Source organism: Penicillium hordei, assembly GCF_028827395.1.
Source record: "Penicillium hordei strain IBT 12815 chromosome Unknown utg000001l_segment0_segment0, whole genome shotgun sequence".
In the NCBI taxonomy this organism is placed as follows: Eukaryota; Fungi; Ascomycota; class Eurotiomycetes; order Eurotiales; family Aspergillaceae; genus Penicillium; species Penicillium hordei.
In genome coordinates this window covers 460,560-481,609 of record NW_026623142.1, presented here as the reverse complement: position 1 = coordinate 481,609, position 21,050 = coordinate 460,560, and the positions used below count along the sequence as shown (strand labels likewise).

Here is a 21,050-nt window from a genome sequence, read left to right as displayed (position 1 = left end):
CATTGGACATGTGTAGGATGTGTATAACACAGGGAGAACAAGAGGAAATTCATAAAAGATGCACCTGCCCATATGAACTTGCCAATGTGAAGTAGTAATTTCGTAACCGGACACCGTCGGGAAACACATGTGCTTGGCCTGTAGTGAAGCCAAATGTCTGAGCCTGAGTGAAACAAGCTAGGACACTACAAGGATACGAGGTTACAAGTCTAGGAGATGATTAACGTTGACAGAGAATATGACGGCCGTTAACATTGAGCAAGTCTGTAACAAGATACTCTAACCGACAAAGACACGATCTTCGAGAGAACTCAGATCAAAAGCGAGAACCAAAAAAACGCAATAGCCTCCCAGATGCACATGAATATAATCATAATATAACCTGTTGATGCTCCAAGATAACATGAAAGAAAAGAAAAGACCCAAATTTATGCTTCTGCATATGCAATGCAACCATCTATAATTGCGCCGTTTCCCGGTCTCAAAACAAAATGAGAATGAAATAGCAAAATGAGGTATCATGATGACGGGAAAAGGTGAAAATGAAAAAATGAAAACGCGCTGCGCCTCGGCGCTGAAATGAAGATGCCTTTCCAGAAGGATGGAGAGAAAATAAAAGGTGATGCTGCAAAAAAAAGAGGCAAGCTTCACAGTTTTAGACGTTGGTATCGTGGGTGACATCGCTTTGGGTCTTGGGGAAGTTGTCGACGGTGTTCAAGTTGAGTCGCGAAACGTCAAAGTCATGGTCGACAGTAGAGCGCAAGGAAAGCAACCGCTGCTCTTCCTCTGGCAACTCGTCAGAGCCCTGAGCCTGGTTGCCAAAGTCCGATAGGGCTTCACGCTTCATCTCAGACTCGCTAACCTCAGGCTGACGAATTTTGAAGCGCTCAGGCTCCGGGGATTCCTCCATCCAGAAACTTTGGATAGCGCCGATTAGGCAGACAAGACCGCAGGCCCACCAGGCCAGCACGGAGTATCCACTATTGAGACCCTTGGAGTGGAGAAGACCAGTGATGGTCGGACCAAAGGCACGACTGAGACTGGCAGTAGAGGCGGCAACGCCGTTGATAGAGCCCAGCACTTTGGAAGACGGGGCGGCATTGGCCAAAAGGATGGCGGTGGCTGGGAAAGCGATGACATGGAAGGTGATCTTGCTGATCAAGGACACATAGACGGCGAGCATTTGGAGCTTGGCCGGAAGAAGGACGAGATACGGTACAGCTAAGTAGAGAGGGGGCCATACTAGCAAAACAAAGCGGAAAGTGCGCAGAGTACCAAAGTGCTTGACGACGAATGGGAACAGCCACAGTTGGGCGATCATGGAGTACACGCCTTGCACGGCGAGCATAAACCCGATGGTTTTCGTGGCCATTCCCAGGCCGCCGGTAAACTTGAGGGGTAGCACTACATCGTCATCGGATCTCGGTGTGCTCAGTAGAACTGGCATCAGCTGATCAAAGGAGACACTGTGGCTGAAATAGGGCAATGCATGTCAGTAAATTGTTTAACTTGTATTCGGGTAGAAGGGTGTGGCGTTGAAGAGCGGGGAAAAAGAGAGCCAACTCACTATGCAAGAATGCCGTAAGCAATGATAGCGAGAATGACTTGTCGGGTAAAGGCCTTGGGCGCGGGGCTCTTCTGCCCCTCCAAGTCACAATCAGCCGAAGCGCTGTCATCAACGGGACGCAGGCAAGGCGATGATTCGGCAGTTTCGTATCCAGGCGGTGCATCAAAGTACTTTTCCTTGACATCCACGTCGGAATCATCGGGAAGCTGCACGCGCGAGCCCCAGCACAGGTTGACCAACCAGTGGCCGAGTTCGAGACCGGGATCACGACGGTGCTTCTTCTCCGGGTGCGTCTCCTCCAAAAACAGGAAACCGACTACGATGCCGCAAACCAACACGGTGATGCAGACGAGGTTGGGCAGCAGGAACGGGAATTTATCCCACAGCGTGCTGCGCGCGAAGAGGGCCGGGTAGTTGTCGCAGGGCTGGGCCAAAGCGCCGCCCATAGCCGGTCCAATGATCGATCCCAGACACCACACGAAAGGCATAATCGAATAAGCTCGTGGCTGATGCTCTTTCTTCGTGACGATCTCCGCAACTGTCGTCTGGAGGACCCCGATATTGCCGTTCAACATGCCGCCCAGCGCGCGCGCAATCATCGCTGTGGCCAGGTTGGGCGCAAATCCAAATACCACCATGCTGATGGCCGTGCCCACGAGGCCCATGATGAGAACTGGCTTGCGACCAATCCGGTCACTCATACGGCCCCAGAACATGCCCGCGGAAAATTCAGCAAAGGTGAATGAGGAGGTGATCATGCCGGCGTACAGGGCGATTTGGCGGTCGTTATCCGTCACATGGAATGATTCGACCATGTGATACACGTATGGGAAAATTGACATGAAAGCAATTGGTTCACAGATTCGGACGAGTGCTGCATCACATTCGTCAGCAATTAAGATCACTCATAGGTTGTATAGACATGGTTTGCGGCGCATTTTGCGGCTACCATATCTTGGTTTTTGTTTTTTTCATAGTTCGCAGAACAAAAGTACCAGAACTTACCTAACACAAATAGTTGCCGAATTGGGAATGTCGAGAAGTCATCGCCAGAGCCATTGCGGGAGCGTCGACCCTGTAAACAGGCTGGTCGTTGAAACATTGTGAAGTTAAGAGAAAAGTCGAAGTGTCGAAAAGGGCTGAAAGTAGACAAAAAGGGGATTCCACAGAGAGGCTTCAAGACACCCCGCTTCCCTTTTAGATTGTATAGCTCAGGGAGAAAAAAAAAGAGCAGGACCAAAGTACCGGATAAAAGGTGCTTTTGTTTCCTTAATTTCCCCAGAGTCCTGTGTAAAAGGGAGAGAATGTAATAGTGTAATTGGAGCAAGGAGCAGCGTCTTTTGGTTTTAGGGCTTCAGCATTGCTCCCCCTGCGGTTGGAAATGTCTATCAAGATCCGATAAGGTAGGGTGGAAGATTGCGTATGAGACACCTGCAAGGGAGTCCGGAGAGTTTATAGAAGAGGATCGGAGGTTGGGGCTGAAGAAGGAAAGGGTCTATAAAACCCAAGAGTAAAGATGGTCCAGAGTAGATAGAAGAAAGTCCAGGAAACAAAAAAAAAAACCATGGGAAAGGGGAAGCTATTATAATAAGATTGACAGTGGATAGGTCTATAGAAATGATCAGGCGCCAAAGAACTAAAACGTCAACCGTTCAGCATCACAACTAAACATTTCGGTTACAGCTGTACAGTATGCAGTTGGCAAACATTGGATCAGGATAAAGACGAACGAAGTGGGTCAGATTTTCTTTATTATTGTAATTGTAATTGTAATTGTAATTATATTATTATTTTTTAATTTTAATTTCCTATATTTTCATATTATATATATATATATATATTTTCAATTAATAAAAATAAAACCCTTTATTCTATGTGGATCTGAGGTAGAAACCTGACATTTCCGTTAAGAAGAGTAGGGGGAAACGGAAGAATCCCCCCGGAGGTAAGGAAAGGGGGTGGAACCAATGGGAAGAACTCGGTACATCGTCATCCTTTTTGGATATATTTGAGTGTATTTGACTTATTTGACGTATTTTATTTGAATTTACCTTTTATTCGGGAACATATTGTCCCGGAATTCGAAGAGGAAAATAGGAAATAGGAAATATTATAGGGAAAAAAAAGGACATGGTCTAATGGGGATCAATCAGATCGGATTTTGAATTGTAACACTAGCACAAAAATATAATAAATACCTAATTAAAAAATGAAAGTTTAAGTACCATCTTTGATTCGACAGATCCATCCCCCAGATCCAACAAGAAAAAGAATTTAAAAAAAAAGAGACTGATACCAAAATGATTTCCTCGAGACCCACGGTCCTAAGCACCGGGCCCCCGGGGAACGACATTAGGCCTACCCTAGTCTCCTAAGAGGAGGCGCTAAAATGATACTTCACCCGTATGGCGTAAGGAAGATCGATTTTTTTTTTGTTCCCAGAGTTGTGGGTTTAGTGCAAATTAGTGAGATGATAGATCTCGCCTTATAGCTCTGTGGTATCTCTGCGCCTCCCCGAGACCTATATACTAGTATGAACCTACTCCGTACATCGCATATGGAGTCCAAAAATAAAGGTCAGATTGAAGAGGTAATTAAAATTGGTTTAATTTAAAAAAAAATTCCCTTCTCCTTTTCCGTCTCTACAACTGTGTACTTCGTACTCTGTAACCAAGACCAAACATGATATCGTCATACTCTCCACTCATTGGAAAGGGAAACCTAACAGGTTATCCACTCTTCCCAGATGGCCGGGATGATCAGGAGCATCTGTACTTTCCTAATAAGTTGGGAACCAGCTGATTGGGTCGAAATATAGGTGAACCATGTTTAGGATATACAACTGGAACAAGATGCGGTGTACGATGTACCGTCTCAAAGGGAAACCCTAAGTAATATTGAGCGCCATCCCGTCTATTGTTTCATTGTTGAATGTCACAAAAACCGTTTTCAAGTGCCCCAGAACCCAAAATTCAAAGTGTTTCTCTTTAATCCCGCCATGCCGGTACAGAGTACGGAGTACAGATGGAGCCGATGGAGTTGAACCGGTATAGAAAGAGAAGCTATTGAAACCGTCGGGGATGCGACGATCATCCTGTCAAGGTAGAATACACACCGTTCTAGTAAAATATACTCTCTAGGCACTATAATGTGGATTTTTTGATTTTTGAGACCTTCGAGAAGACTTCGGGGAATCAGCTGAGCTTGTCAAAAATTCACCGACACTCCCGAGCCCCATCTATTGGCCGTTGGGCGTCGATCGGTGACAGGGGAAAACAATGCCGCCCCTTTCCCCCCTTTATAACTGTCCTAGAAGACACCAGCCATTGTGGCGAAGTTAGGTGGAGAGCTGAACCGCGATTCCGCCCGAACTACATTCTTGCTCTCTGTATTCTATACTCCATATGTACTTTTTTGACTTTTGATCTTTACAATGCAAGTGGAATCTTTCCAAAAGTCGGTAAAGTGCCGACCCAACAAGAAGGGACTGCATGAGACCCAAGGGGCTGGGAATAAGTGGGACCATTATTTGTATTCGACACAGTTTCTACATATGTACTCTGTATGTACCTTATATACGGAGTACTCCGTGGGAGAAAAAAAAAGAGATGCGTTAGGTTTATTCTCCTGTACGACAGAAAAGTTGACTGGCCACGCGAGGGAGTGGGTAAAAAGCCGGTGAGAAGTCATAAGAGAAAAAAACAAAAAACAAAAACACAAAAACACAAAAACACAAAACACAAAACACAAAACACAAAAAAAAAACAAACCATAAAGAAAACGTCATACTAAAGTATGGGTTAGCGGCTTGAGCCTCTCAGGGGTGCACCTGGTAACTAGGATATGCCAAAGGAGGAAAGCCAAGGAACGGTGTGAGCAAGACATTGTAAACACGACTGGGGCTCCTGCAACCTGCAAAATTCCCCTTGATTTTTTTTTTTTTTGGTTTTTACAACCAGTCATACAAGATGCCAGATCATGATGTTATTTTCGGTCCTTGAACAGTAAATGTATGCTACTCGATTAGATAGCAGGGTGACCGTGCCTAGCTGATAATATGCAAATACAAGCTCCTAGGGTCTGACAGGGTGTTTGACAAATCCTTCTATGCATGAAATACCTAAATACGTCGATCGCAATGCATGCATTCCTATCGAGGGAGACCATTGGTTACAAGGGAGGTGGGAGCGCTTGAACAATGACAATCGTTGAGATGTCCGATACGCGAGTCGCAACCCAACAGTGAAAGAGCCCGACGTGTTTTGGCGCGGATATAGCGGTGACCGTTGTTCAGGAAACAAAGCCCGTCATCTCTCCATGCCATGCATCACGCGACTGTGCACTGCGGTAGCTCCGTCAGCGACAGTCGTGTCTACCTTGATATCCATTCGGACTGTTCGGAAGAAGGATTGCGACCCAACGGTCGGAAATTATAGGCTGCTTTTCTCTTTGTTTCATACATATTGCGATTGAAATCGGGACGGAGATCATGTGAGTGAGCTTCCATTTTTCTACCCTGCAGCCAACCGAATCACCCATGTATGGTGGGGTAGAAAAATCCCTTGCTCAGTTATCTTCCGATTCTCGCCAGTTTCGAAAGAGAGGAGGGGGAATATACAGCAGAAGTGACCCTGTCTGCATCAACAACCTTGGTCTGCTAATAACCGGTTTCAAGCGGTGTGTCTCTTGGCTGCATTCATGTTGGTTATCTGCTGCAGAAGATCCTTTGACGTCTCGCCTCAAATTCTCCCTCGGGTACTTGTCCCTGGCATCCCGTGAGTGACTCGGTAGACTGCAAGCCCTACATGGGTATTGTTCTCACAGCCCCATCATTTGCGTCTGCACCGCCGGTAACCTGTCCGACTATGATCGTCGAGGATTTTCGATGGCCATTGCGATTTGGACCGACATTGCGCATGTAGGCCATGTCGATATCCAGACCCGCGGTTATTATTGCCCAAAATCAAGGAGCGTCGCAAAAGACGGTGAAGTGCGTTACAAGTCAACAAACGCCGTACTGATGGAAGTCACGCTTCATGACAGCGACTTATTCGTGATGATGTCCTTGATAACGCCCTAGATAGGTTTCACTAGATCTTCCGACTTCGGGAGCTGCTTGGTCACAGCGTTGGGTATGATATGGTTCGATCGGTCTGATTCGGGCTTAATTTCACATGCGATCATATACCAACCTTCTACCACATTCCTTATGATGCCCTTGATATTTCCTTCATTCCAAAGTGAGCAAGATATTGCATCACGTCGGAATAATACGCCTCAACACTTCCCGGTCGAGACCAATGACAAGGGGGCGGGTTCAGCTTCCATAGCACACTATCTCTGCCTCGTCTATCGCATAGCCCCGAGGTCCAGATCCTACACTCCCAACGACGACTGAAGGGGCTTGTCGGCCCACAGGTTCGAGTACCATGAACCTGACTAACTTGGCAAGATACGATGCCCTTAAGGATACAGCCGCGTTTTCGAATAGATCAGTCGATTGTCATTGATCTTTTTTTTTTTTGAAGACAACGCTAACCTATCCCAATCCAGACACAAGGGTCCATGATCCACACAGAACCGCAGCTGCCGCACCATATTGTCGGGTTCTGACAGTCGCAAGATCCCGAATGGCCGAAGTGTGGCGCCGATTGCCCCTCAACAATCAAATGGATGAAAATAATTCCAAGTCAGGCGGATAATGTTTCCTGGCATATAGGAAAGCTTTCTTTTGGACCTATCTAAATTCTAAATTAGGCAGAGACCTCGGGCAAAGTTGCCACAGAAACTAGGGTGCTTAGACTTTTTTTGGTGCGGCATCCCTTTCTGTGCCGTGATAGTTGACGGGAAGAAAATTCAGTTGTGTGATGTATCAACTTTCGGGGTGACTCCCGTGGGCCGAATTCCATCACTCAAAATCTAGATCTTCAATGACATCGAAATCAGTTGGGACAAGGAAAAAGGGGTACACATTAAATTGGGGCGAAAACAAGGGCTCAAACGAACATGCCCCTCTCGATGGTTGTCCCAAAATTGTACATACAAAATACACACATCAATGTAGGTGATGAACATTGCAGATTACTCTGATTCCATTGTTTTCAGGCCTATTGCAATCGCGATTTTTCGCTTAATTCAGATAGATGCAGGTTTCTTTTCCTAATTCAAATCAGAATCAGGCTCCATGTCTTGCTATCTCGGTAAAGCGCCACCGGTCGTGCTGTCCTTGCAATGTGTACAGAGTACGGAGTATATGCTTTAGACGGGAACTCGTAGCTTCACTGTAGTTCCCCCGATCGATCGAGACAACAAAGTTTGAGCTTAATCTCTATGCTAAATGTCAATATAATTCATTCCTCCTTTTGCTTCCAACCTGGAAGCTTGTGCTAAATGTACTCGCGATCGGTTACACGATGCATTCGCCTGTCTCTTTTTGGAGATCGCTGAATCGAAGTCATAGTCTCCATGTCGGATTTTTGCTACCTTTGATTCTAGACATTGGTGGGACCTTACTTAGCAACACTGGAGAGTGCATACAGACTACATTGTACATCCATGGATAGCTGAATGTTCAATCTTATTGTTTGGACTGATCATCATTTGACATTGTGAAAGCGCCACATTTATAATTACCGATCTAGGATTTTATGGCTTTGTACTAGATCCCGGAAGGTTGGGGAAGATTGGAATTCTAAAGGTTGTTTTTTAAGACTACTTACATGGAGTAAGTGACAGGTGTACTTTTGTAGAATCGGCAAAGCGTATCCGAAGCAAAGTACTCATGCATAATGCATACGATGTATGTTGTACAAATTTGACAGTCAAGGTCAGGACCCAGCTGGCTTTAGAGGCTTGCTGCCTTGCGTGTCTCTTTTACTCCATAGTTGTGTCCCGAGAAAAGCTGAATTCTGGCGCTGGTCCGGCAGCTGAACGGGATCTCCGCGGGCCAATAAAACCTCTAGATTGCCTTTTTTTCTCGGTGTCCCCGCCAGGCAAACCACGGAATTACAAGCTCAGTTCCACGGTACTAAGTTAAGGATATATGGAGTACATTAGGGTCTCCCGAAATTTCTCCCAGAGAGGGGTTAATGTAAAGAATGTGTGGTATTATACGGAGTACCCATATTACAGTCCGATCTCTTTTATCTTTTCTATTTCCTTGACCAGTAGGAACGATCACCCTTATCCCCACCTGTGGCAAGCGGAATGTATGGATCCGGTGCCGCGGTGACGGGTACAATACAAAAGTTCCGCGAGTGGACACGAATCACATCTCGTCTTTCTCAAAGATTTTCACACTATCGATTCTACTTGTGATCATGTGAACATTCTTGTTCCTTTGAAACCTTTATTCCGTTTTTCTTTGTTTCTGATGGGGCTTTTTTGTGGCTTTTTTTGGTTTTATTTTTTTATTAATTTCCTTTTGCCCCCGCAAGGTACCGGGGCACCCGAGTTCCGCGGACTTTTGGTCTCTCAGCTGGATACGTACAATTGCTACGTACTTTGTCACCTTGCTTCATGTACTTCGTAACTACCTCCTCTGAACTCTCTGATGTGATCCAGATCGATTTCCCCTGCAGCGGTCTAGGCACCGACGAATGCTGATTTCATAGCAGTCACGTGTAGTCTTACCTCTTGCAGTAGGTGGATTCCGCGGTGGTATGAAGCTGAAAATAATTGAAGTTCAGTAATATCATTTGGAAATGTCAAGGTCGTTTGCCTAATGATTCGTGGGTTACCCAACACTTGATATGTTCTTCAACATATCCTGTATTTGGAGATTGTACCCAGATGAGCCTCACACCTTCAGAACATTGATAACCCTCAAGCCAACCAATAAATAAACAACATCTTCTCGTCCTTAACTGGACTTTTACTCAAATCAATACTTCTGTTTAAATAAAACTAAGTGCCAAAAGTTTTTATCGCACCTAGACTTTAAGCGATAGCCCCTGTTTGATATAAACTCCATACCATTATTTTGCAAGTAGCCAAAACAAAAATTAGTCGGCCGCTTGTACGGCCTTCGTTGCTGACGACAAGCTGGGACTTTGATGCTTCGAATATCCAGTTACTTCAATAAAGGTGATATTACTCCGGACAGGTATTATACAAATATTCGGCCCACGTAAACTGCAGAATGATATCCAGAGGGCATCAAGCCTATAAAACAAATCCTCCATATATAACCCTTGATATGTAACTAGTTACCCCGTACATATTATTAATTAATATGCAGAGTGCAGAGTGCCTACTAAAAGTCAATTCCGTAGATCATCCAATACGATATCAAGCCTTAGTCCCAACAACCAGACTGTATGCATGAACACCCACATTTGGAAAGTTTACTGAAATGTGGGTGAACTCTAAAGTTTCGCCACTGATCATCATTTCCAGATAGAGTCCTGGTACGAAGTACTCGATACAAAACCCAAATAATCTTCGAGTACTAAACCTCCCAGCAAAAGTACAACAGACTTCACCTATCTAGTACTTTTGCTTGCTGCCCGGGGCCAAGATGGGATCGTCTCCCTGACATGTACTTCCTAGATGTGACAGCGGATCACAGATTCCTGCCTGTTGTAGATTTGACGTGAGAGCTAGGGCCCGTGGACCAATCAACCCCCATAATACCATCCTCGATGATATATCCACTACACGCCTTGCTCCGTATATGCCATTCATTGATACCGCGAAGATGGAAGCTTATCCAGTTGCACTGGACTGACTTCAATTCCAAATCTCAAATTCCAAATCATCCCTCATGTATGGCTACCATGCTATGGTCTCTTAACTATGTCGTACTCTGTTGCTCCATACTTTCGAGTACTACTGCCGTTTACTGGTATTGTGCATGAATATATGCAAGTCCATGTATCTCGCGTTCCTAGAACTAAATTAAATTCAAATAGATGTAATCATAATCGCCACAGATGCTGACAGGCAGACAAATTCAAACATGACTTCTGGGCGAAAAGTAATACTTACAAGTGTGACAACTGCCTTAAATCACGAGAAAAGAAAAGACAACAACAGAAGATGATGTCCCAGAATTCGTTTCTGGGGGTTGTAGGTCAAGAAGGATTTCTGTCGTTTATTGTTTGGTTGTTTGGTGCTCAGATGCTAGTATTGGAATAGAGATAATTCTTGCTTTACATGTAGAACTTATCGCAAATACCAGACTTGATTCAGAATATTCATATCGTCCGCTGCGCAACATGGTCATAACTTCGAGTACCTCCTGCCCCCCATTACTGATCCTCTCCGCGGAAGAACAAGATCAACGCCGTCCACAGCCATATAGGGAACTCTCACCAACTCCGATCTCCCCAGCCTCGCACCGAAATCAATTCCGTATAAGTCTAGATCCGAACAGCTTGTGATTGTGAGATTAGTCGAGCCAAATAGATCCGAGCCAATGAAGATAGACTTCGGCGATATGACGCGAGTTGATTCAAGCCGTTGATTGAGATTCAGTGATGGCTTCGCATATGCCAGTAAGCAATTTCGTTGGATCGTGGGTAGACTTTTGTTCTTACATGTCTAAGGATTCGCACAGGAACTTGGTTAGAGAGTAGACGACCGTATTTCCAAGTTAGGTCGGTGAGGAAGGAGTGGGGAGCAAAGGTGTAGGAGCGATATACCTCTCGTAGAAGGCAAACAAGAAGAGCATCGAGAATCCTAACTAACTAACAATCATAGCAGTTAGTTATATAATCCGTGCCCCAGCCGTTAGGAGCCTCGCTAGCGATATCAAATAGAAGCTCAACTAGGATAAGTCCCGCTGTAAAGATAAAAACTCCGATTACTATATGAGGTATTAGCTTTATATAGAAGAACCAATTAGTAGTTAGAAATACTTATAATCGAACTCGAGAGCCTAAAATTAGACGCTTTGAAGGAAGGATCGTCCGCTATTCTCTCTGATAACCACGGCATTTCCCTTTTTAGCTTTTGATAGATTGAACTTTAGGACGAAGAACAACGGAGTAGCTACGATAGGGAAGATAATCGCGAAAGTGCTGTAGGACTATCGCTAGCTGGTATTAGCGTAGAGTAGATCAGCTACCTTTAGTCTAGCAAAGGCCGTAATAATATACAGAGAAGACGTGAAAGCGTTATAGTTATAAGAGCTCGGTTTTAAACTATACTAGATCGGCGGTGATAACGTCTACGGCAAATTGTATGCCTCTGAATCCAATATTGTAAAACATCTAAATTTCCTATTAGTACCTACTCAATATTTTAAATATATACCCGATGTTTCTTACATTTGCGGCGTAATAGACAGAGGAACTATTATAAGAGGCTATGGGAACTAGACCCACGGTGGCACAAATCGACATTACCAGAAACCCTTCGGCTTGACCCCAAGTGACAGATCTTCGAGCTACCACAGCAACGACTTGGATGCGGCCAAGATTAACAGTGCCGACTCTTTGCCAAACTCTACCAGGCAAAATGGCAATGGCAAGAAGAGGAACTGTCTGAGCAGGACATTCTTCAAGGCTGTCTCCCTTAGCCCTGATGGGTCGATGATGGCGACTCCCGTCGTGACTCAGGGGTTCAATCTTCGTCTGAGGGTGTCGGTATTCTCTGAGTTCGTGAGTTCATCGGTGTTGCGTTGGCGACCATTTACCGCCATCGCTAACCGACTAGATTTATGTGCGAGGTATCCATGTCTTTGGAATCTAGCACGAGTAATCCCAGACCAGACAAGTGCATAGAGAAGACAGTTGGTAGTTAGTGGCAGACAGTCTGCCGCGAAGACGGTGTCTCATGGCATCGATATGGGCAATCGGGATGGAAAATAACTTGGAAAATCTTCCACAGGCATGTAGCGAGCAGCAAGCCCTGTGTATTATTGTTCGATAAAGCCTTTGTCGATCAGATGAGGTGTAGTGTTGCCATTCCAACGCATCTTGAGAAAGGGCCGGCTGTCTTGACTCGGCTGTGTTGGAAACATGCGACCGCATATCCAGGGCATCTGTTCCGAAACCATGTCCAGACCATGATGGATACCATGGATGATTGACGGTCAATTCTGGAGTTGAAAATGGCCAAAACGCTGAGACGTAGACCTTTGGTCTAAGAAGATCTAGCGGTGTCATCCGCTCAACGTTCGAAAAATCGACCATTGTATGAATGTTCAGCCTAAATCACAGACATGACCGAGAGAAAAAGAAGTGTTGACAGCAAATTACGAATTATTTTGTATCATCTATAGCTATAGGTATAATCCTAGGCAGGCACCTTTCCCCGCAGGCTGTCTACCCGAGCACACCATTCTATTGTTTTGATGATCGGAGTCATACAAATTTCCCTGTAGCCTATATCGAATGCCAGCTGTCCACATTTTGCCTTGAAATATGAGGTCTGGAAAATTAGTCTCGGACACGCGGCCCTATCCCTGTATACTTATGCCTCAAAGGCAGCAACTTAACATGGTGCTTTAAATTGAGCTCAACCCTACCCAACTCTACTTTATGACCATCTTCAGTGAATCTATCAATTCCACTTCAGCTTGAAACATGTCGGTTCGTGGCCCCCATACAATCAATCAACCTCCGATTTTCTAACTGATAGATGTTTATTTAGCTTCCATCAGGGTATGAATATGACTTCAAACGCATCAAGGGTTGAAAGTATGCAATTGCTAACCCATGATATGATATAGGGTCTCCATTGCGGATGATTGCATCACTGCATTTAGGGAACTTAGGTCCCAAAAGAGTTCAAAAAAGCCCAGGTTCATCATCTACAAAATTACGGATGATTACAATGCCGTTATTGTAGAAGAGAGTTCGCCTGAGCAAGACTACGAGGTCTTTCGTCAAAAGCTAGTCTCCGCAGTTAACACCGAAGGGAATCCTGCACCTCGTTATGCGGTCTATGATGTTGAATATGACCTTGGATTAGAGGGGAAAAGGTAAGATCATCATTATTGGATCTCGGCTTCGGGTTAATATCTGACATGCCATAGAAGCAAAATCGTCTTCATCACCTGGGTTCCCAGAGAAACATCAACTAAGGTATGCCACCGTTTGATGACTTCCTTTTGGATTCTTGCCAATCTTATGGTTCTAGGTTCGAATGATTTACGCTAGTACGAAAGAACAATTGCGGAGATTCCTCGATACCAAAGCATCGATTCATGCAGATGACCTCGACGAGCTTGAATGGAAGACTGTTCTGAAGGAGGCCAGTGATGGCAAAGCCTGAGTTATGATAACAGCAGTTATTTATTTGTCGATTGCCAAATATGAAACCCATTCATAAGGTCTTTCCTCTTTGATAACTCTAAGCTCCATGTAACTATAACCAGCTTGGGATCATACCATGGACAACATTACGTTGGAATGTGTCTTGGCTTTGCCACTTTTTGAAATGGGGTACGTCCATAAACATAAATTTTAAGGGTAAACAATATCTCCTTCGGACTAGTGCGTTACTTGTTTTCATTTGCTTTTCGATAAAGACAGGATTCATCGATCAACTGATCGCTGGCAACTTTCGACAATAAAAGAGACACAAAAACCCGAGATGCATTCAGAGACGACAGTAATTTATGGATTAGAACTGATCGTTCACTGTTTCTTGAGAAATACCAGGCTCCTTTGAGAATTCCTGCAAGTTCTGTTTGGGCTTGTCGAGATTGTCTTGGGTAAGGCTGTTGAAAATCGTGTCTAGTTTCTTTTTGTTCTGCTGCATCATGAGGTAGTTGACATCCGCCTGGACAACAGTATAGGTCATGTAGAATGTGAATCGCTCAGTATCCGTCTCGCTGAAGCAAGTTTTGGTGGCGATCTTGAAAGCCTCGTGATCGATTTTCATATAGACGAGATGAACATGAGGCTGGTAGACGATGTGCTGGCCATCGCCGAGGATGTCTAACTTGACGACCGTGTTCGTGCTATTGGCAAAACTCCGCACATTGCTGGTGGAACTGCTGTTGACCTGGATTTTGCCAATCGCAGCGAGGTAGTTTTGGATAAATGTGGCGATCTCGTCCAAGGCCTGCTTGCCCAGTCCAAAGCCTGCAAAGATGTCTTTGGTGAAGACGGTCTTGAACTTATTTTTGGCCACGTTCTTGCTATAGGTGTTCGTGAAGTATTTGGGAGTCTCGAGGTAGCCAGCCAAGCTGGATGACATGACCCCGTATGTCAGATCGGCGATCTCGGCAAAGGCCTTGCTTGCCTCGATAGGGTCGCTTATCTTATAGAACTCCTTGCGACCCTCCTTGCCCATTTTGTCCGCACGTGCGATGTTGAAGTACAGGCTGACCAAACCTTGGATTGACTGAGTCATGTCGTACCGCTCTATCACCTCATCATTATCCTCCACTGGAGGCTTCACAGTTGTTGCTGGAGGTGAAAAAAGCGGTGATTGTTAGACGTTCGAGACCATGCACCATCAATTGGTATAGGCACAATCCCTGCGGATACTCCCACACTGAGGCAATGGAAGATCTGACTCAGTGTGACAAACCGGTATTACAACTCTTTTACTTTTGACCCGTAGAGTCATGTGGTACTATGAGCATAATCCTGTTTGTACAGGGGTATATATTCTCAACTTTTCCAGCAGGTCACTCCGATTCTGTATGATATGACCAGCAAAATGTCTAGCCAAGCCACCGACCAACGGGACTCCAAAATCCCCCCCTAACAACCCCCAGAAGCCACGCTGGCTCTTGGATACCCATGAATGGAGAATTGTTCTCTATACAGAAGTTGCTTCCCAGGTCGAATCAGCGGACGAGGGATATGGAATTGTCTCATACACATGGGGGTATGTTTCTAACATGGAAGTGCCAGCGACGGGAACTCCCACAGGCTTGCTCTGGGATATTCCGACAACTACACTTTGGACCCTGGAAGATGCCAGGAAGATAATGAGCAATATTGGCAGCCGTTATATCTGGTGGGATTGGATGTGTGTTCCGTAGGAGGTCCTGAATGGGACGAAGCCAATTACCCCTATGATGAAGCAGGTGCAGGCAGAGGAGGTTGCAAAACAAGTGTGAGTACCCTCGGATTTTTCTTTTTCAGTTGCTAACTTTCCATTTTTCTTGCTAGACATGTCTACAAGGAAGCCAAAACGAGCATTGTCTGGCTTCATTCGACATCCTGGATTGTCGATTCGCCTATCAAGTCTCTTCTCTTATCGAGCCTAGGCCACGGAAATCATGCACTGGCCATCGTTGACGAGATCTCAAAACATCTCACAACGCCCAGGCTACAGAGCGATGGCTTCTTTCGGGTTGGACACTGCAGGAAGGGATTATGTTGAGTGAAACAAGACTGATAGATGGCGCTGGTCATACGTTGAACAATGACCGGTTTATCCATGGCGGCAAGGCTCGAGTGGTCAACCTCACAGATGTCATCACCGGACTAGCAACTGAAATTGGGAAGGCGTTTGTCAATCAGGCCGATGGAAAGGAACCACAGAGCCAGATTGACAAAGCCATCCGCGGCTCTACCGAGAATTCCGAGAAACTGCTCGACGTTCTCATTCAGTTCGTCAAGTCCGGTCTGGTTTCTTACGCTAAAGACTCGGCGCTCTACATTTTGGCTGGCAAAAAGAAACGATATTTTAGCAGGCCACTCGACGAGTGCTGGGCGTTGCTGGGGGCGATGGGAATCGACGACGTGCAGGTCTCCTACACGCTTTCCATGTGGGAAAGTAAAACGATCTTTTTAAGAGCGCTGATTCGAAAATTTCAATGGTCGATGCTTTTGCTCCCAGATCCCAGTCCAGCTACCCAAACAGCTTTCAAATGGCTACAACTTGTGGACGGCGATGTGACCCCGATTGGCATCTTTGTCGATTCGATGGTCGGGTGGAAAACCTGCCTATCGTATCATATTCGGGTGAGGCGGTTCACATCCAGCCCAATCCTAAAAATGACAAGAAAAGCATTTGTCTGTTCCGGAATCCCCAGATCCAAGCTTTTCGCTATTATCGTCAGGTTGCAGATAAAGTGCGGCTTATATCGTCCACGACAGCGACTCAAGAAGATAAAGAAATTCTGTCGCAGGCGGTATATCTGCCTATGGAAGATCTAGAGATCAGAGAAGAATGTGTGGGAAAGAGATGTGTGGTGATTCAAGGGTTTTATAAGCCACCACAGAGAGGAGAGGTCGGGGTTTACCGCGGCACTATCGATATCTGGTGCAAGAACGCTGTGGAAATTGTCGCAGGTTCCTTACAGCTTGACCCTACGCTCTAAGTCTGTTATCCTGTTTGAACAGATCTCATGTGCTTAATTTGAGGAATATTTAACATCATCCCCGATAGAAGAGTACATACAAAACAAAGGAAGAAAGCTTAGGTGTGATCTTACAACGGCATAGATATACAATAGCAAAGCTTTTATTCCAGCTAGACCAAAAAGTTCAACTAGTGGTAGCTTTATCCTCTGACACAAGGACATAATCAGAAGCATCTGTAAAATTGCTAACTCGGCCCGGGTTAGACTGAACCCCCTCGGCTTCTTCCATTTGTGGCTGTTCCATAGATTGTTCTGCTTGTTGCGAAAGCTTTTGTGTGATAAAGGCAAGTTGTCGAGAAGTTGAGGCTTGCACTTCAAGCAAGTGTTTTATGAGCTCTTGCTGGGTATTTATTTGTTGGTCGGCAACCTCTAGTAGTCTTTCATGCATGTTGAGCCTGTCATTTAAATCGCTGTGTTGTTGAAAAGAGTCGCGGACACTGAGCTGCTCTTGCAAGCTAGTAATCTTTCCTTGAACTATATCCTCCTGTAGTTCAGACTTCCTAAGTCTTTCGTCTTGTCTGCGGACCGTCTCTTTCAAAGTCCTGATCTTGTGCACAATTTTGTCTTCTCGTCCATTATCTCTCTCCAATAGTCCCTTATCCATGTCAGACTGCTGTTCCAAGCTTCCTAGGCATTTCTCGGGCATAGTCAACCCTAGTGGAGTCACGGGCTCCTCAATCCTTTTCGTAATATCTTCAAGCCACTGTTCAATGTTCATTTTTTGCTCTGTGGCATAGACACCGCTTGCGACTGTATCACGCTTTCTCTTGGATGTGGATATTGAGTTTGGACTGGTTGTGAAATATTGCTTTCGGGTCGATAAAGAGATATCACAGAAATGTAGTCAAGAGAGTGGGTTAGAAAGAGTCATCACGACTTCAAAAGCAAAAGTTCAAGTTGATGACAAGTCCCCGAGTAATAGTTGACAGAAAACTGGCGTACGAACAATGTTTGGTACAGAGGACCAATGTTGAAGACTCAACTAAATTGACAAAACCCGCTTTTCCAACAATCTGTGCGGACCATGATGACTAACTGTAATATGCACTTTTGTATGGTATGCCTGGTACCCAATGTCACATGATGTTTCCGGTATATTACCTGGTTTCTACCATGTATTCGGACTTGGTATTCGACAATAGTCATGCTAGTGACCCACGGATGCATATTGGTGATTCCCGAGGTTCTTCACCAACTTATGCTTCCCATTTTAATATTGCCCTTACGGCCTAGTACTATATGTACATACATGTAGCATCAAAGTCCAAGAAAAGGGTGTTTAGGACTCGGCAGGTCGAAAAAGCAACCAATACCGCATTAAAGCAAACACAGGCAGCACACCGTCTTTTTCTCTCCTTTGCTGCAGGTCAGCGACTTAACAACAAATTGGTGAAAGCTAGACAAAGAGTCGAGTCGCAGTCAGACCAGATTGAAATAAGCTAGTCCACTCAAGTAGAGTCCGCAGATGTTCATTGGTCACTTCGTCACGGGATCGGAAGAGTCACAGCGGCAACATGCAGGTGCAACACGGGTAGCCGTTGTGACCCTATAGATCATATGTGGAAACCCAACAGCTGGCATATTTAATATTCCAATGTAGACCCGGTGAATTCGCAAATGGTAAGATGCAGGGTTGTGCATTGCCTTGATCATCTTGTTTGTCTTTGGCAAATCCTCCGGAATATCAAGTCAGGTTTGTGCTGCATGACACTTACCTATCTCATTTATGCATATAAGAATATTCGGCCGGACAAGTTATGCAGCCTTGTCATGTCCTTTTTATTGTTCTTTTTAGGTGTCCTTTTTAGAGATTTTTAGATGTATTTGTAACCGCCTTTTTACATGTATGAGAATGCGGTGAGAAGCCCACTTTGTGCAAGAGAATTTTCTATGTATAACCTTTAATGTAAAAATGTGACACAGGTTGGATTAGGAAAGGCGAGAGGGAGATATGGAGACATTTCAAAGTGATGTACTATAGACAAATATATTGCACTCAGTGGGGATACTATAAATGGCTTATCACCATGTGATCTTATCAGGACCTTGAGAAATCCGCTGAAGTCATAACTCAGTCTATCGACAATTCACTGAAGACCGGTATAACTACGCCCTATGGAGATTCAATCCTAACGGGACTACTTCAAAAGTTGAATCAGTTGCATTTGCAGAATGAGCGAGAGATAGCCGCTAATCACACGTCATGGCACATCCACGAGTCTATTTTTCCCTTCCCGTACGACCATTCCTCCTAAGACAAGCCCGTTGCAGCCGATTATTCCTACAAGACCTCCAAAAACCATGCATCGCACGGAACCGATTTCAGAGCACCAATGCGGGCCCTGAAACACCGCCTCAGCCCAGCAAAAATGCCGTGTCCGACGAAGTAACACCAGACCTGTCGCATTTGGACCCTTCCCCGGAGGATTATTCGCGGTTCATTTTTCAGGATAAATGCCGGGTGAAAGTACATGCTGGATCTGGTGGACATGGCTGTGTCGCCTACCTGCGTGAGAAATACGTTGAAGAGGGACCCCCGAACGGCGGCGACGGTGGCAGCGGAGGCGGTATCTACATCCAGACCGTCGAGGGCTTGACCAGTCTTCACAAGCTAGCCCGCAGAGGTATTATCAGGGCTAGCAGGGGCCGAAATGGACAGGGTAAAAGCAAGGGTGGAAAACGAGGCGATGATGTCCTCCTCCAGGTACCTGTCGGCACCGTGGTGCGAGAGGTGAGCCGTTATGATCCGGTCGAGGTGGAGTGGGCCCGCATAAAGGCGGCGGAAGAAGCGTCATATCTTGCTAAAGAGGAGAAAGAGGTTTGGCGGGATCCAGATGATCCTGAAGTTGAAGGCGAAGAAGGGTTTGAAGAAACAGAAGAAGCGGAGTTCAATCCTATCCAGCACGATCGATGGGTGCTACACCCCGCCGCAAAGCCATCTGATTTCCTTATGGTGCAGTTCCCGAAATCATACCCGCGACGACAGAATATAGCAGCCATGGAGCCCAAGTCACCGATCTGGCTGGACCTTTCAAAACCTATGGATAAACCCATGCTTCTGGCTGCTGGTGGTATTGGCGGGCTGGGGAACCCACATTTCTCCACACGCGTGATGGGACGGCCAAAATTCGCAAGCCGAGGTGAAGGTGGAATGATGCTAGAGCTCGACTTTGAGCTTAAGCTCCTTGCAGATGTCGGATTGGTTGGGAAACCGAACGCCGGCAAGAGTACGCTTCTCCGCTCATTGACCAACAGTCGGACCCGTATTGGAAACTGGGAGTTCACTACACTTTCTCCCAGTATTGGCACTGTCATCACCGACGACATGAAGGGTCGCCCTCTTGTTGAGTCGAAGGTCCGCCGCACGCACTTTACGATTGCTGACATTCCGGGTCTGGTTGAAGGCGCGCATCTCGACCGAGGACTTGGTCTCGGGTTCCTTCGACACATCGACCGAGCCGGAATTCTGGCCTTTGTGGTTGATCTCAGTCTCCCCGATCCTGTACAGGAGCTCCAGAAACTGTGGCACGAACTTGGAGAGTACGAGCGAATGCGTGATGCAGATCCTGACTCTACCGAGGAAGACGACATCATTGAATGGAACCCATTCACTGAAAATGCGGATGGTGGTCATCGGCGACAGGCACTGGACCGAGAGCCTGCCCCGATATTGAATACCAACCCCGACGGCTCCCTGCCTCCGCTGGCGATGACACCACTGCATTTGAAGCCTTGGTTTGTCGTGGCTACCAAGGCAGACCTGGAAAACACGCAAGACCAATTCCGAGCTCTGCAGGAGTACTTGTCTGGTGTTCAGAATGGCTCGATTGAACACCCATCGGGTCATGAAAGGGCTTGGAAGGAGAAAGTGTGTGTTGTTCCGGTCAGTGCTAAAAGAGGCGAGGGTGTGTCTCGAATTCCCAAATTGGTGATGGACCTTCTCGAATGAAGCATGTATATTAGAAAACTCCCTCGATCGTGAACAAAGTGTACTATATAATAAACATCAATCTACCTTCAATATTCTCCTGCAATCTATAAAACTCTCACATATGCCTGGCATTAATTTTACTCTATCAAACTAACCTAGCTCTAATATATTAAATGCTATGGGACATAGAAAAACTGGTGTATCTTTTTTCCCCCCTACTTGATTGCCAGAATGAGGGTTTAGGATATGGGATGTTTTTCTCTGACGCGGTTGGA

At 45.7% G+C, this 21,050-nt stretch overlaps 7 protein-coding genes across 7 annotated transcripts; 3 read left to right on the top strand and 4 right to left on the bottom strand.

Annotated features, from left to right (window-relative positions):
- Positions 1–655: 655 nt before the first annotated feature.
- N7537_000171 (MFS transporter) lies at positions 656–2,669 on the bottom strand (the record flags this gene model as incomplete). Its single annotated transcript, XM_056891229.1, has 3 exons — positions 656–1,472; positions 1,568–2,441; positions 2,573–2,669. The coding sequence occupies 3 exons, from the start codon at positions 2,667–2,669 to the stop codon at positions 656–658; spliced, it is 1,788 nt and encodes a 595-aa protein (XP_056756224.1).
- A 3,603-nt stretch (positions 2,670–6,272) lies between these two features.
- N7537_000170 (uncharacterized protein) lies at positions 6,273–6,494 on the bottom strand (the record flags this gene model as incomplete). The annotated part of the gene is made up of 2 exons (XM_056891228.1): positions 6,273–6,368; positions 6,390–6,494. The coding sequence occupies 2 exons, from the start codon at positions 6,492–6,494 to the stop codon at positions 6,273–6,275; spliced, it is 201 nt and encodes a 66-aa protein (XP_056756223.1).
- A 6,604-nt stretch (positions 6,495–13,098) lies between these two features.
- On the top strand, positions 13,099–13,789 carry N7537_000169 (actin-binding ADF family protein; the record flags this gene model as incomplete). Its single annotated transcript, XM_056891227.1, has 5 exons — positions 13,099–13,104; positions 13,166–13,176; positions 13,245–13,496; positions 13,551–13,599; positions 13,655–13,789. The coding sequence occupies 5 exons, from the start codon at positions 13,099–13,101 to the stop codon at positions 13,787–13,789; spliced, it is 453 nt and encodes a 150-aa protein (XP_056756222.1).
- A 351-nt stretch (positions 13,790–14,140) lies between these two features.
- On the bottom strand, positions 14,141–14,875 carry N7537_000168 (uncharacterized protein; the record flags this gene model as incomplete). The annotated part of the gene is made up of 1 exon (XM_056891226.1): positions 14,141–14,875. One exon carries the CDS (start codon positions 14,873–14,875, stop codon positions 14,141–14,143), a length of 735 nt encoding a protein of 244 aa, XP_056756221.1.
- A 152-nt stretch (positions 14,876–15,027) lies between these two features.
- N7537_000167 (heterokaryon incompatibility protein het-6-like protein) lies at positions 15,028–16,802 on the top strand (the record flags this gene model as incomplete). The annotated part of the gene is made up of 5 exons (XM_056891225.1): positions 15,028–15,057; positions 15,246–15,358; positions 15,403–15,589; positions 15,805–16,443; positions 16,542–16,802. 5 exons carry the CDS (start codon positions 15,028–15,030, stop codon positions 16,800–16,802), a joined length of 1,230 nt encoding a protein of 409 aa, XP_056756220.1.
- A 166-nt stretch (positions 16,803–16,968) lies between these two features.
- Positions 16,969–17,562, bottom strand: N7537_000166 (uncharacterized protein; the record flags this gene model as incomplete). The annotated part of the gene is made up of 1 exon (XM_056891224.1): positions 16,969–17,562. One exon carries the CDS (start codon positions 17,560–17,562, stop codon positions 16,969–16,971), a length of 594 nt encoding a protein of 197 aa, XP_056756219.1.
- A 1,485-nt stretch (positions 17,563–19,047) lies between these two features.
- N7537_000165 (GTP-binding protein Obg) lies at positions 19,048–20,793 on the top strand (the record flags this gene model as incomplete). The annotated part of the gene is made up of 1 exon (XM_056891223.1): positions 19,048–20,793. One exon carries the CDS (start codon positions 19,048–19,050, stop codon positions 20,791–20,793), a length of 1,746 nt encoding a protein of 581 aa, XP_056756218.1.
- Positions 20,794–21,050: the final 257 nt, after the last annotated feature.